The sequence below is a fragment of the Rissa tridactyla genome, chromosome 13, assembly GCF_028500815.1.
Source record: "Rissa tridactyla isolate bRisTri1 chromosome 13, bRisTri1.patW.cur.20221130, whole genome shotgun sequence".
NCBI lineage: Eukaryota > Metazoa > Chordata > Aves > Charadriiformes > Laridae > Rissa > Rissa tridactyla.
The window spans coordinates 1,861,237-1,875,828 of NC_071478.1; the positions used below are offsets into that span (position 1 = coordinate 1,861,237).

At 66.7% G+C, this 14,592-nt stretch overlaps 1 protein-coding gene across 2 annotated transcripts; it reads right to left on the minus strand.

The window, feature by feature from the left end:
• Positions 1 to 3,665: 3,665 nt before the first annotated feature.
• LOC128917114 (carbonic anhydrase 15-like) lies at positions 3,666 to 11,052 on the minus strand. 2 transcript variants are annotated; one of them, XM_054219738.1, is made up of 8 exons: positions 10,860 to 11,052; positions 9,141 to 9,176; positions 6,828 to 6,998; positions 6,081 to 6,241; positions 5,328 to 5,420; positions 5,146 to 5,212; positions 4,785 to 4,951; positions 3,666 to 4,137 (listed from the first exon to the last, which is right to left on the minus strand). In XM_054219738.1, the coding sequence occupies exons 1-8, from the start codon at positions 10,924 to 10,926 to the stop codon at positions 3,919 to 3,921; spliced, it is 981 nt and encodes a 326-aa protein (XP_054075713.1). In that variant the 5' UTR covers positions 10,927 to 11,052; the 3' UTR covers positions 3,666 to 3,918. The 2 variants fall into 2 exon arrangements, with proteins under 2 accessions (XP_054075713.1, XP_054075714.1); XM_054219739.1 differs by lacking the exon at positions 5,328 to 5,420.
• Positions 11,053 to 14,592: the final 3,540 nt, after the last annotated feature.

Consider the following 14,592-nt stretch of genomic DNA (forward strand, 5'->3'; position numbering starts at 1 on the left):
ACGGCCGAGGTTTATCACCCTGCAATTGAAAGGGAATTAAACGAAATAAATAAATGCTTGAGGCTGGCATGGTCGAAAACACGACCTGAGCAATGAAGCCCGCCTGCGAAGAGGAGAGCATTTGCATAGCTCTGTCAAAACAGCAACCGCCGCAGCTCGCAGCTGGCAGCCAGCAGGAAGGCACGGGGGGGGCACGGCCGGACCCCTCGCCAGGTTTTATTTATGTGTGTATTAAACCTTAGCCACAGCCTGGGGAGAGGTAAACAGCCCCAAAGATAAATGCCCGGGCTTGTAAACAGGTTGTAAACAAGCTAAACTGACTCAAAAATAAACACCTTTCGGCTGCTTCAAAATATTTATCATCTCAAGTTTAGCGTGATAATAAAATAACCCTCCCAGCAGAGCTCAGCCCTGGTCCGGGGACCGAGCAAAACCTTGTTTTCTGCTCAAACTGGGTGTAAACAGCCGCGTCTCCCCAGGCAGGTGTGCTGGTGGAGAGGCCTGATCGCAGGGCTGCCGTTGCCCACCTACAGAAATACGGTCGTTGAGTTTCAGCCCTCATTAGGACCCCCAAGATGGAGGGGGTTTAGCTTAACGTTAAGAAATTTCTAGCTGGGGAATGTTGGTGGCAGGGTGACAGCGAAGCGGTGGCAGCGGTGGCCGATGGGTGTGATGGGGGCAGTGGCCGCGGTCCCCACCAGGTCCTCGGGAGGGAGCCGAGGGCTTTGGCTGAACCCGTTAGGGAGCACTTGAGCCAAATTTGGTTTTTTTCCCCCTCCACGTCGTGCCGGGGTGAGCGGTGCCAGTGCCCCGGCTTTGGCAGCCAGTGCAGGGGTGACTGGTGGGGACGCGGGGTGCACCCCGGCACTGGATGCTGCACCCCGGCCGGTGCCACCCCCACCAGCCTTCCCGCCTGGACCGAGTGCCACCAGCCCCAACTGCAGCAGAGCCACCGCCATTCCCCTCCCTCTGCAGCCCCGACGGGGGGACAGTGTTGGGTTTAAGCATTTCTGCCATGTTTTTGGGGACTTTTGGCGGGCACCCTGGGCCGGCCATGGGCAGGGGGTGCCGACACGCATCGCTGGCCCCCAGCTGAGCTCCCCCCGGGGCAGCTGTGCAGACCGCAGCGCTGCTGCTCGGGAACAGCCTTTGCTAAAATTACAGCCCAGCCAAAAACAAGAGCCCGCTTCGGCCAAACACCAGCTGGGAGCCAGGAATAGCCCCAGCCCCCAGTACGCGCCGCTTCCTCGGCACAAACTTTCCAGCACGTAGCACCCAGAGCATCGCTGCCCGGCCGTGCCGCGGGCAGGCCGGCAGGCAGAGAAAGACATTTTTTGGCGCCATTTCAGCAATGGCTCTTGCCGGGGTGGGGGGGGGGGGTCCAAGTCCTTTTCCTGGGCAGCCAGAGCAGACCAATGCTCCTGGTGGGGGGCACAGCACTTCCCAGATTTGGGATGCCTGCAGGCTGTGTGTCATGCACGAGCCGCGGGGTGGTTTTGCTGTGCAGCTCCACCGAGGGCTTCAGCCACCAGGCCCTGCGCAGGGCCACCACCTCCCTCTGCCGGGGCACCGCCACCAGCAGGCACGGTCCCCCCCGGCGATGGGGACCCTGAGCACAGGGGTGTCCGCTCCTGGGGCTCATGCCAGCCAGTGCCTGGGGCTGATTTGACCCCCACTGTCCTTGCAGAGCTGCAGCCCCAAGCCCTCAGGCTCCAGCCCAGCTGCCCAGGCATCCCTCAAATCCCAGCCTGGTCCTGGGGCACACCGGGCGGCAGGGCTGCAGCCATTTGGGGCCCGCTGTGACCGAACAGGGTCCTGCCATGCTCATGGGTGAACCTGCCACTGTCGCCATTCAGGCCTGTGACCACCCAGGCCAGCCCTGGGGGCAGCCGTGGGGCAGTCGTCCCACAGCCTGCGTGTACGAGGGGCTGGGCTGCACAGCGGGACGTGGGGGGGACAGGGACAGAGGGGGAACGGGGACACACAGAGCGACATGGTGGAACAGAGAGCATGGAGGACACGGAGGGGACAAGGGGCACCGGGGGACACGGGGAGACACAGGGGGACGTGATGGGACACAGAGGGAACCGGAGGGCACAGTGGGGGGGGGACGTAGAGTGGGTGCACAGGGAGCACGGGGGACACGGGCACAAGGACACGGGTGACAGCGGCACGGGAGAAAGGCGGCAGAGGAAGAGGGGACGCGGGGGACGGCGGCCCCGGGACCGGGCCGCGCGGGTGCCCACTGCCGGGAGAAGGGCGCCCCCTGGCGGCCCCCGCGGCGCCCCGGCAGCCGCGCCCCGCCGGTCCCCGGCGCCCCCGCGCGGCCCGTGTCCCCCCCGTCCCCCTCGGCGGTGGCCCCGGCCCGCGCTGGCCCCGGCCGCTCGCCCGCCCCCCCCTCCCGCCGCGGCTGCCGGTGGCGGGCGGTGGCAGGGACCCGCGAGGGCCGGGGGGGACACGGGCTGCGCCCCCCTGCAGCGGGCGGGGGTGCGGGGCCAGCCCGAGCCCCCCGAGGCGGTGGCAGCCCCGTCTGCCCGTGGGCACACAGTGGGGACCATGACCCCCGCCTGCCGGTTCCCCCAGGCCCGAGCCCTCGGCGCAGCGGGAGCAGGCGGCCGGGGCCGTTACCGGCACTAACGAGGTCCTTAATTACCGGTCAGCACACGGAGCCCCCAGCGATGATGCCGCTTCCAGCCGGCGCCAGCCGGACCCCGGCAGGAATCACTGAACTGGACGATGGCCACAGCCACGCCGGCGGCACACGGCCGCCCATCGCCCACAGCCCCCAGGACGGGGCGGCTGCTCCGACCCCCCAGGCCAGAGCACCGGGGTGGGTTTGTAGAGCGCCAGCACCCCCGGGGCCTCTCAGACACCTGGCCCAGGGATCACGGGGTCTTCATCTGGGTACCTTCACCCCTGGAGATGCCCCTTCCCTGCCCTGGGCTTCAGAGGGAGCCCGAGCCCCGTGCCAGGAGGATGCTCAGAGCACCTGTGCCCATGGGTGCCACGGCCACCCCTCTGGCCGGGGTGGGGGAACCCTGCCCTGGCAGCCATTTCCCCCCAGAAATGATGAAAACCTCAACCCACCCAGCTCCGCTCCCAGATAATGACCTGTGCTCTGATGCCCGTAATTCAGGAGGAGACAGGAACACGCCTGGAGCTCTGGCACATTAATTATGAAGCACCTCATTTGCCAGGGCCTGGGCTCTGCCCCCGCCATGCCGGGCAGCGCAGGAGCAGCGCCAGCACCTGCAGCTGTTTCTGCCAGCGCAATATTAGCTCCATAGAAAGAGCCCTCGGTTCCCTGTGTCCTGCCCCGGGGCACTGAGGGGTGCTGGGTTCCTGGGGACAGCCCTGTCCCTCCCTCAGCCAGTCCCGAGCCCGGGGAAGGCAACATGTCAGTGTCTGCCAGCACAGGGACCACCAGGACCCTGAACCACGTGCAGGGCCAGGATTTGGCCCTGGGGGCTCATTGCACGGGGAGGAGAGGGGCATCTCATGCCCGCCTGCACGGCTGTGCGCAGGGCCAGTATCCCTGAGTGCCACCCGGTCACCGTCCCCCAGCTCCCTCCCCACTAACCCCACACCCCCGTGCCAAGCACCCTGCCCTGGCGACGCCGAAGGGACACAGAGCCAGAGGCAGCAACCCGCAGCCACCGGTGAGGACCTCGGCTTTATTCCAGCCCCTCCACCATCCCCTCCTGGTGGCGACAGGGACATGGCAGGGCGGCTCCAGGCTTGCAGAGATGCACCTCTGCAGAGATCCAGCTTTGCAAAATCTTCACCTGGCCAAGGTCTCGACGTGCTTTTTTGTGATGGTTTTTTCCCATTTACCCATGGACTAGATGCATCGCCTCCCCGTCACCATTGCAGGGGGGCGATGCTCGTGTGGAGGCGGGGGAAAGGCTGGGCCAGACCCTACGGGGTCGGGGAGAAGGGGCCGAGCAGGGCCAGGAGGAGCAGGGGGGAGAGGAGCTGGTGGTGGCCCCCGTGTGGGGACCCGCCACTGGCCGTGGCCGCCCTGGAGGCAAAGACCTTGCGGCTGTGGAGGGGCTGCGGCGGGCGGAAGTTGTTGGTCATTTTTAGGAGCGTGGAGCCGGCGGCCGGGAAGTGGAGGGTGCTGACAAAGGCCCGCAGCTGCGCAGGGGAGAGGCAGGGGTGGGCACCGCTTCGCCGGGCGCCCCGAGCCCCCACCCGCTTGCAAGCCCCCTTCTCATGCTGCCCTGCTGCCGACAGTGCAGGACCCATGGCATGGCCCTGCACCGGTGCGTGTCCTCCCACCAGCCCTCACCGCCCTCCCGAAACCAGACCCGGAGGGGAAGGACACGAGGCAGGTCCTGGTGAGGATCGGCTCTTGAGTTGTGAGCAAGCTAATCGTGTTTCCCTGCCTCTGCTGAGCACTTAGAGAGCAGCTGGGCCACCACACCCTCAAGGAAATACGTCTACTAAGATGCTTGGGCAGCAGAGGAGAACTCACTCCATCCACCCATCCATCCACCCTCCCACCTCCTTGGAACCTCTTCTGAGCTCCAAAGGGTTCTCTCCCATTTCGCTTTCTGAATGCTGGGGCTGGGCAGGAGAGTGCTGGACGGGATTTCTCCCTGCTGGCAGGTGGCCACTGCTCCGTTACTTAACCCTCATAAAATTAATTAATTGCCAGGAGCGTTATTATAGAGATGACCTTCCCTGTGCTCTTGCTTAGGGGTCAGGAAGGGCAAGGAGAGGGGTCACCCGGAGGGTCCAGCCCTTGGGGCGCCGGAGCAGGGGGCTGTGCGTGCCGGTACCTGCTCCCGTCCGATCTCCACCGGCTCCTCGAAGACGGTCCAGACGACGACCTCGCTGCAGTCGGGGGTGGTGAGGGAGCCCTGGTAGCGGTAGTACCTGGCGAGGCGCCCGGCGTGCGGCAGCAGGGTGCTCAGGCGGAAGGTAGAGGCCAAATCCACGGAGTCCCCTGCGGGGTGAGATGTGGGCACTCAGCCCATCCCGTGATGGGGACACGGGGGAGGGCAGGGCCACCCCCATCGGTTTCCCCGCAGCCAGATGGCCCCGTGGACCAGCAGGTTCCCCCAGCCCAACCCCCTGGGGCACAGCCCTGCCCTCCCGCTCTTCTCTTTCTGCCCCTGCCTCGGTGCGATGGCGACTCACCGGCGTGGGAGATGTTCCTCAGCCCCGCCACGATGGTGTTGTAGTTGGTGTTTGGGGTTTCAGAGACCTGCGGAGGGGGAGAAGTAAGCAGTTGGGGCAGAGCAGAGCCCCCAGCCACACCATGAGCAGCCTGTCCCCGGAGGGTCCCCCACCATGGGCAGCAGGAGCCCCCACAGACCCACCTGGAAGAAGAATCCGAGGACGGCCAGCCCATTGGGATGTCCCTTGGCCTCCGCCAGCGTCCGGTACTTGACATTGATGTGGACGATGTGCAGCTGAAGGAAGCATGGCGGGACCAAGGGTGGGCAACCGCCCCCGGCCGACCCCACCAGCAGTGGGACGCTTGCCTATGGATCTCCCTGGCCGGCCTGGGGTGGCCAGACGCTGAGCCACCCACTCCCCCGAAAAGCCCTCCTGGTCTATGGGTGCTTCCATGGGGCAGCTGCCAGGAGGATCAAAGCACCCCGGTGATGTGAGCATCCTTTGAACAGGGAGGGGAAAAGGGGCCAGCAGTCCCGGGGCGCCCACCAGCCGCAGTGCATAAATTTTGCTCTCTCCGCTGGTAGATAATTAATATTTTAGAGGCACAGAGCCTCTTTCACCCAGAAGGATCCCGATGCGCTCGGCACAGCGTGCTCCTGCACGCTCTAGCTCACTGACTCAGTGCATGTCCCCGGCAGGGCACGGACCCTCCAGACCCCACCGAGCGCCCCCGACCAGGCAGCCTGGCCCACGCACGGTGAAGAGAAACCCGGAGTCTCCCGTCAGCTGCTCTTTAACCCCCCGGGTGTCCTGCGCAGCGGCTGTCTGCATCCCACCATCAGCGCAAGGCTGCGGTGACGGGGAGCACGGCCAAACCCACCGTGTCACCAAGCCGGGTCACCCCGCAGCACAGTGCCACCCAGAGAACACGATGGGTGCTTTTTCTCACCTACCTCCATGGGGAGCTGGCGTCCGTCGAGTGTGTGCTCGGAGCCATTCCCAGCTGGGCTGCCCCAGTGGAAGTGGAGCTGCAGCGCACGGTACCTGCCGGGGAGGCCCCCCCCGCTGATGGTGATGTGCTCGGAGGCCAACTCGCTCGCCAGGCTCAGCATCACTGTAAGGGCAGCGGGAGGGGGTGAGGATCATAGAACCATAGAAACACAGAACAGTTTGGGTTGGAAGGGACCTTAAAGGCCACCCAGTGCCACCCCCTGCCCTGGGCAGGGACACCTCCCACCAGCCCAGGTTGCTCCAAGCCCCGTCCAACCTGGCCTTGAACCCCTCCAGGGATGGGGCAGCCACAGCTTCTCTGGGCAGCCTGGGCCAGGGGCTCACCGCCCTCACAGCAAACAATTTCTCCCTGACACCTAACCTAAATCTCCCCTCTTTCAGTTTAAAACCGTTCCCCCTTGTCCTATGGCTCCACTCCCTCATAGAGAGTCCCTCCCCACCTCTCCTGTAGGTCCCCTGGGAGGACGGGGGTGAGGATGGGGGTAAGGGCGGGGGACAGCCCTGGCACACCGGGGCTCAACTTCCCCAGGCTTCATCCTGGCACAAACACAAACCCAGGGGCAGGAGCCGCCCCAGGACGTTGCAGCTCGCGGGCAGAGCGCTCCCAGGAGCAGCGCCGGAGCCGAGCCCCGGCCAGGACGGTGCCCAGGGAGCTAGGGCAAGGGAGGGGGCCCGGCTGCGGCACGCACCCGTGTGCCCGTCATTCGCCAGCCTCCACTTGCCCGGCGGAGCCTGGTCGTAGCCCTCAAAGAGGATGTCCCCGAGGCCACTGTCCCGCTGCAGCCGGCGCCTGTCGATGTTGATGGGGGACTGCTTGTCGCCGCCGCACGTGGCCTTCAGCTCCTTCCAGTGGCTGGGACCTGCAGAGGGGGAGCAGGGGCACCACGGGCAGCCATGAGCTGCTGCCACCCCCGCGGGGGGACAGGAGGCCGAGGGTGGCCGGGTGCCCAGCCAGCCTCGCTGTCCCTGCCGTGCTCGCCTGCATCCCACGGGAACTGCCCTCCTGCCCGGCCAACCTTCCTTCCGAGCGCTGAGCGGGGGCTCGTTGCAGCCTCATCCATAATTCAGCAGGATTTCCTCATGGGGCCGGGGGCTATATTTAGCCCGGCAGCACCGTCCGTCCCTCCGCGCTGGTGAAGGGCAGGCTTTTCTCCCAGCCCTGCTGCCCCTCCCTGTAGGCAACCCCCCCTCCTCATGGGGGTGCGCCGGCCACTGTCCCCCCGCCCCCGGGCTGGGGCTCACGGGGGTTGCTCCACGCAGAGGGAGCAAACGCGCCCATAGAGCACCTGGGGGGAACGACGGATGGGAGCTGCTGAGAAGGGGGGACACTGGACTCAAGGTCCACTGGCAGAGGGCACAGTTTGGTTTTTAACCACATTTTACCCTACCCATGCTGGTTTTGTCCAGTTGTGGCAGGTGACAGCGCACCCTGGCCACACAACTCGCCCTGGGGCAAATCCTATGTGGGGTCCGGGGTGACCGCACAACACCCATCGGCAGCGCCCCGGGTGGGGGGTCACCGTGGCAGGAGCTGGGTGAGGACGTGGCAGCGCTGGCCGCCGGCTGGACCTGCGGCACGCCCACCGCACCGCCCGGGCACGGTGAGCGGAGGTACCCACAGCTGCCACCACAGCCAGACCCCACACATCCCACATGTGTAGCTCAGTGTCCCCATCACCCGGCATCATCTCTTCTTGCAACACTCATTGCGGTCCGCGGCCATGGGACGTAGCCAGACACCCTGCCGGTCTCTGCTCTGGGGCAGCTGCCGTGACACCCCGCTCCTTTGCTTGGTGGCCCCCGGGACAGAGGTGGTGGCCCTGGGCTCTGCCAGCTGCTGGGCTGCGCTTCCAGCCGGGAATGGGCGCTCCCCTGAAGTCTCCAGTCCCATCCACCAGGGGACCCCCAGTCCCGGGGGAGCTCAGGGCATCCCTCCCTGGGCACAACTGGCTCTGCTCCGGCACCCGCCGTGGTGGGCAGCCTTTGGTGGACCTACACACCGTTACCCCTCATATCCCCTACAACCAGGGTCTGGGAGGGCCCTTCCCCCAGGAGCACCCCATGGCTCGGGCAGACAAAACCAGAGACACACGCTCACCCCCACCTCCTGCCCCCCCGGGCTCAGCCCCCTCTCCTTCCCTTCTCCTCTCATTACTCCGGGCAGTTTTTTCCCTAGAAACCCTGGGAGTCACAGCTTGGCCTTGCCGCTGCCTCACCAGTGCCTCAGCATGGTGCTACCGGGCAGCCCCACAAGTTATCCGGTGCCTTCATTAAGGGACCGTTCCCCGCCGCGGGCACACGGCCAGCTCCACGCTGACCCAGCCGCTTCCCGCTGGCCCCACGGCCCTGCTGAATTCTGCCCTTGCGCTGGCCCGAGGAGGTTAAATTGCCGGTGACGGCAAGCGCTGGTCCAGCAGGGATACACAGAGCCCAGCGATTCACAGCCGGTGTGCCACGGCGGCCGGGCACAGGGTGCGTGCACCCAAGAACTATAAAACAGTTGGGCCGTAACGGCTGATTAAATGCTCGTTGATCCTTAATTAACCTTTTACAAGCTATTTGCATGCTTTGTGACAAAGTGCCCCCAGCCATGCTTCCCCTCGCCCGTGCACACAGGCAGGACTTGCCCAAATGGAGCCATCCTTCCTCGAGCCAGGTCCCTGCGCCCCATGGCACCCCCCTTCTGATGCCGGCGCCTCACTGGGGTTGCTAACGGCATATTTTAAATCCGGGCTTTAATTAGTTTTGGGTGAAATGGGGGAGGCTGGTGCTGCCCCGGGAGCACCCAGACCTGGCTGGGGCGAAGGGGCTCCGGTGCCCGTCTCCAGTCTCTGCACCAGCACAGCTGAAAGTGAAGCTCCTCCAACCATTCCCACCTTGGTGCGACACGGGTGAAATCGCCCTTCTCCCCCGGGGTGCCCTCGGCCGGGCACTGCGGGAGACACGGGGGTCCGAGCCCCGCACAGCCCCGACACCCCGCTCCCGCACGCGGCACCACTCACCGCATTTGGGGTCCTGCGAGTCGTAGCACCACTGCCCTGCGGGAGAGAGGAGAGCTCAGGGCAGCTGACGGAGACAGGAACCCGCTCCCCGAACCCACCACGCCATGCCCGTCCCCCTGACAGCGAGGGCACCCCCTATTGCAGCCGGGGGTCCTGCCGGCGCTCGTGTTCATCCCAGTTATTCTCGGCACTGGCGTTTTCACGCGTTCGCACCCTCCCTGCCTCCCCCGGCTGCTCCGCAGGGAAACCTCCCTCTGCATTCTCTGCTCCACAGCGGCCAAACCTCGCTGCTTGTGGGGCCATCCGTGCCTTACCCACCCGGGGAGCCGAGGCAGCCCCTTGCCCCACAACAGGCGCCTCACCTGGGTAAGCAGGGGGCCGAGGGGGAGCTGCCGTAGTCCTCCCCCAGTGCTCCCCGCGGGTGGGCTGGCAGCAGGAGGTGGTTGCTGGGGGCTGCAGCAGGCAGGGGGTGGGCGGTGGGCAGGCCTGCGCCCACGCTGCGGGGACAATGGCTCGTCCCATCACTCGGGGCCACCTCAGCCGGAGCTGCCGAGCTCCCATCAGCGCTGCTGCCCGCGCCCGGGGCGGCTGCAGGGGCTGCATGCTCCATGCCGGGTGCCGGTGCAGCAGACACAGGGATGCCGAGGGGATGCCGAGGAAGCCAGTGCCCAGCTCCTGCTATCTGCACGTCCGCCCAGGGCCATCAGGTCTGCAGTGGGAGCCGGGGAGCGCACCCCTTCCCTCCTCAGCTCCCCATCCCGCTCCTGGCAGGAGGCACAGAGCGACCTGGTGCTACCCAGGGCCAGCCTACGCGAGTGGCCCCCAACAATGGCCATGGGGCCGTGCCAGTGGGCTGGCTGCCGGCGAGCTGAGCTGAGCCACGCTCCTGTGCCAGCCGCGGTCGCTCAGACCGGCAGGACACAGCCAGCGCTGCCTGCCTCCACCTGTGCTGCTCATGGCCCCAGCCTGCATCGCATCCAAATCCTCGCTACGACGGCGCAGGAGACACCAGCCCCCCAGGAGAGCCGGTAGCAGGATGGTGCGGGACTCAGAAGGTCTCTAGGGCAGAGACCTCGGGCATTCCTCCCTGTCCAGGGGGAAGGTGAGCTCTTGGGAGACCCCTGGATGGATCCGCACCCACCAGCCCTCGCCGGACCTCGAGCATCCCCTGGCAGGAGCCAGGGTAGCACTCGCTGCCGCCAGCCTGGCCAGAAAGCAGGTGAGGACTCCAGCGCCTCGGCCCTGGGACGGCAGCGCTGGTTTGCTCCGAGGTTTCCTCTTCGTTGGTGTTTCCCGGTGGTGCGGGTCTGTGGGGCGGACGGGCTGGGGGCCAAGACGGGAGCGCCTGAACACCCACCCACGCTGAAGGGACTCCGTCCCAGACGCCTCCTGCCAGGACAGAGAGCCCTGGGCGGGCTGAGACCTCCTGGAGCCCGCGGCACCACGGGGACATCCTCCCGTGGGGAGGAGGATGGTGGGAGGGCAGGAGATGGCTCCTGGACCAGACCGGGTTCCCCAGTCCCTGCTCCAGCCCTGCTGGCGCGGCTGCCTCCAGCACCCCAGCCCGCTGCCACCCCCTGGCACATGGGAAGGGAATAAAGGGGGCTGGCACAGGCGCACCCCGGCGCGACACCCCCCGGCCCCCCGTCCTCTCCCACCGCGGGGACCCCCCATGCCCTCCGGCCGCGGGGATGAGGGTAGGCAGGCAGAGCATCTCACCTCCCGCGGCTGCTCGCACGACGAGAGGCAAAGTCAGAAAAGTTATCCCCAGCCCCTGCGTCCCCATGCCGGTGGCAGCGACGGGTGGCAGTGGGCAGGTGGCCCCGCCGCGACGCCCCGTCCTCCTCCGCAGTGCGCCCGGGCAGGGGGAGGCAGCGCTGCCAGCGCCCAGGCAGCCCGGAGAAATCCTCCGCTCCAGCCTGTGCACTGCTGTTAAATATTCATCACAAGGGCTGAGTTTTTAACTCCTCGGCTGCTAGGAGGGAGCGGGGAAGCGGCCCGGCCCCCAGCCAGCCCCTCTGTGCCGTGCCAGGGCCCTGCCCGGGATGCCAGCCCAAGGGCAGGCGGCAGGGACGTGGCGGGGGGCAGGGGGCTGGCAAAGCCCGGGGGTGCAGCGCGCTGCCCGGCCCACCCCCCCGAGGGGCGGCCCCGGGTACCATCCTGCTCTCCATCCCCATGCGGGGGGTTTGGCAGCATCTCCCTCTGCCCCATCCTGCCACCCCCCACCCCCGGTGCCGTGGGGCCATGGAGGGGCTTCAGGGGCTGCGGGCAGGCAGAAGGGGCTGGGGGCACCAGCTCTGCCCCATCCCCACCCCACTCTTTGCAGGTACACACCGTGGGACAGCCTTTGCCCCCGCAGCTTTGGCAACCCCCCCAAGCCAGCATTGGGTCCTGCATCCCCCATGCTGGCAGCTCCCCTCATGGACCTGATGTGGGGCAGGCAGTGCCATGGAGACCCACAGGCCCAATCCAGCTCAACCCCACACATAGCGGGGGACGCAGCCCCTCCCCAGGCAAAGGCCAGACGGTGCCCACAGCGCCTTGGCAGTGGCAACTGCAGCCCCAGGCTCCGGGCACAGGTGACCTCTGCAGCTGCGCTATGGGGGACCCTCAGCCCCAGAGGTCACCAAGGAGCAGCACACTGGTGACACAGGATCTGGCCCTGTCCCCTCCAGCTGGCACGAGGTCACATCATGCCATAGCGGCTCAGGCTCTCACAGCCACGCAGCACCGGCCGGGACAGGGGGGCAGCACCGGGGACGAGCCTCAGCACCCACCCGGGCATCACAGGAGTCACCCTGCACCCGGGGACGGGGCTGTTGAGTCCCTCAACACGCACGCCGTCCCCATGGTGCCTGTCCAGGCAGGTGGCAGGGGAGCCAGCACCTCGCCAGCAGAGCTACGCCCCCGCAGCGGGCAGGTAGGAAGAGGGGTGAGAACACGGGAGCGCGGTGTTGTCACATTTCTCCTAAAATATCGCCATCCTCCTCAGGCAGCCATGGAAAGGAGGCCACGGGGCCTGGGCGGCAGCTCCTCTGGCCGGTGCTCAGCCCTGGCCGGCGGCACTGCCGGGCGCTGCCAGGATGAACAAACACGGCAGCAGCGCGGGAAGGAGCCTCCTGCCGCCGGCTTGGCCACGGACGGGCTCTGGCTCAGGGGAGCAGCTTGGCTGCCATGTGCTGCAAGGGGACAACGCATGGGCTGGGGCTCATCCTCGATGGGGGCTCTTTGGGGCACCTTTGTCCGCCCCCGGGCAGAGCCAGTCCTGGGCAGGTGCCCGGGCGGCCCCGAGGCGCGTTTTTGGGCCCCGGCGCAGGGGAGGGGGCGCAGGGTCCCCTGAGGTGCTCTGGAGCCGCGCCACGGCTGGCGCTTGGCCCCTGCCCCGGGGATGAGGTAGTTTTCAGAGGGCTGCGTTCATCCTCCTGGAGGGAACAAGCTGTGCAGGGCGGGCAGGAGAGGCGGAGGGTCGCACCAGGTCCGCAACCTGCCACCGTCGCTGCTGGCAGGGAGAGGAGCTGCTCGGGCACCCGGGGAGACCGAGATCTGCCTTGGAGGCATGAGCCCACCAAGTGGCACGAGCAGCTCTGCCACCGGCCGTGGTGGGACAGCCTGGAGCGCCAGGCGGTGGAGGGGAAGCCCAGAGCCATGGGGCTAAGGAGCCACTGGCACCCAACACCCCCAGGCTCTTTTCCCCCAGGGCCTGGACAAGGGCAGAGGTGCCCCCCAGGACACCCTTTTAGGTTTTTCAGGCTTCTCTGGTGGAGATTTTTGGCAAGGAGGGCAGGAGCAGAGGCATGACTGCAGAGACCACATGGCCGGGACCACCGTGTCCCTTGTCCCAAAAAGGGCTCTGACAGGGCAAGGACCGTCACATCCAGCCTCGTGTCCCACGGGGTCCAGGGAGCCCCCGCACGGTGGGAGGGGGATGCAGAGCCACGGCAGGGCTCGGCACGGTCCCGCCGAGGAAGCAGAGGGGGCTCCATGGCACATGGAAAGGCAGCGGCAGCACCGAGGTGAGTCCCCGTCCCCCACTCCTGCCCATCCCTGCTGCCCCGCTCCCCGGGGCGCACCGCCGGCTGCTGGCATCCGAGCCAGGCAGCAGCAACCTCCAGTTTCTATAGGAACCAGAGCAAACCTCGGAAGAGCCGCGTGGTACTTGCCGGTCTCTCGCTGCCGCGGTGGCGTGGAGCTCACAGCCCTTCCTGCAGCCCTGCGCCGTCCTCGCAGGGAGACACCGCGTCCATCATCCTGCCGCCACGGAGCCAGGAGGCGGCCGAGGTCCCCGCAACACGCGTGCTCACAGCACCAATGGCGAGAGCCATGACAGGGGAAAAATTACCACTGAAAAATAAAAATAGTTGCTTAAGCTGCAGCCATCGATCGGTCGTGGGCACGGTGCCATCCTGCTGGGAACCCCCACCACGTGCACCGTCAGCAGGCGCCGCACCAGCACGCCGCCGAGGGGCCACCAACGGCTCCTGGAGGTAAATCCTGCGCTGCCGCCGGGGACCTCGGCACGGAGACCTGGGGACAGTGACGAGGAGTTGAGCCGCCAGAGCACGGTTCACTTTGCCCGGGGACGGGGCTGTGGGCATCCAGAGAAGCAAGTGCAGTGGGGAGGTTCAAGGGGAATAAATACTCCACCGCTTCTGGCTTTCTCTTAAATCTTTGATCTCTGCAACGAGCTGCTGCTACCCCGGGAGAGAGCCGGGAGCAGGGCAGGCAGCGCAGCCGGCAGGGGCACAAAGGAAGCACTGTGGCCAGATGTGCGCTGGCCACACGCCGCTGCACAGCCCCGCCATTCATCCTGCACTCCCCCCGTCACCGGGGTCAGCGACGTCTCCCCCCTCCCGGTGAGGCCGGCCAGCCCCCCACGGCCTGGCACCCCCCGGGTCACTGCCAGCGCTGTCCCTGCACGTGTCTGACCTGTGCCCCTGGTCCCCTGGTGCCCTCCTGGGGCTGAGCGCCCCGGACACGCCATGCTGAGCACGGCTGCTAATTACCCTCCTGGAAAAACGCATTTTAAACTGGCGAGAGCTTCCAGCAGAAGGCTGTAAGAAGGGCTGCTGATGCCCCCGCTGCAGCATCGCGAGCATCAACGTTGACAGCCGCCCCCCTCGCACGGGGTGCCGGGGGACACACGGCCGTGAGCGGGAGCGGTGGTGACCCCCAAGAGCGGTGGCCGTGCTCTGGGCACTCCTGGCTGCCCCCTGCAGCCACAGCATCGCTCCTGTCCCCAGGCAACGAGAGGGCAGGAGGGAAGGGCAAATTGTACCTGCAGGGGGTCTTGCAGTGTCCCAGAAGACCCACAGGGTCCCTGCCACCCTGAGCCACCACCACGTGCTGCAACATCAGGCTTGTCCCCGCTGAGACTGGTAGCAAAGGAAGGGCTGTGTGCCATCTCCCCGAGCTGACCAAGCATCTCCCGGCCCGGAGATGAAGCTCTGGGAGC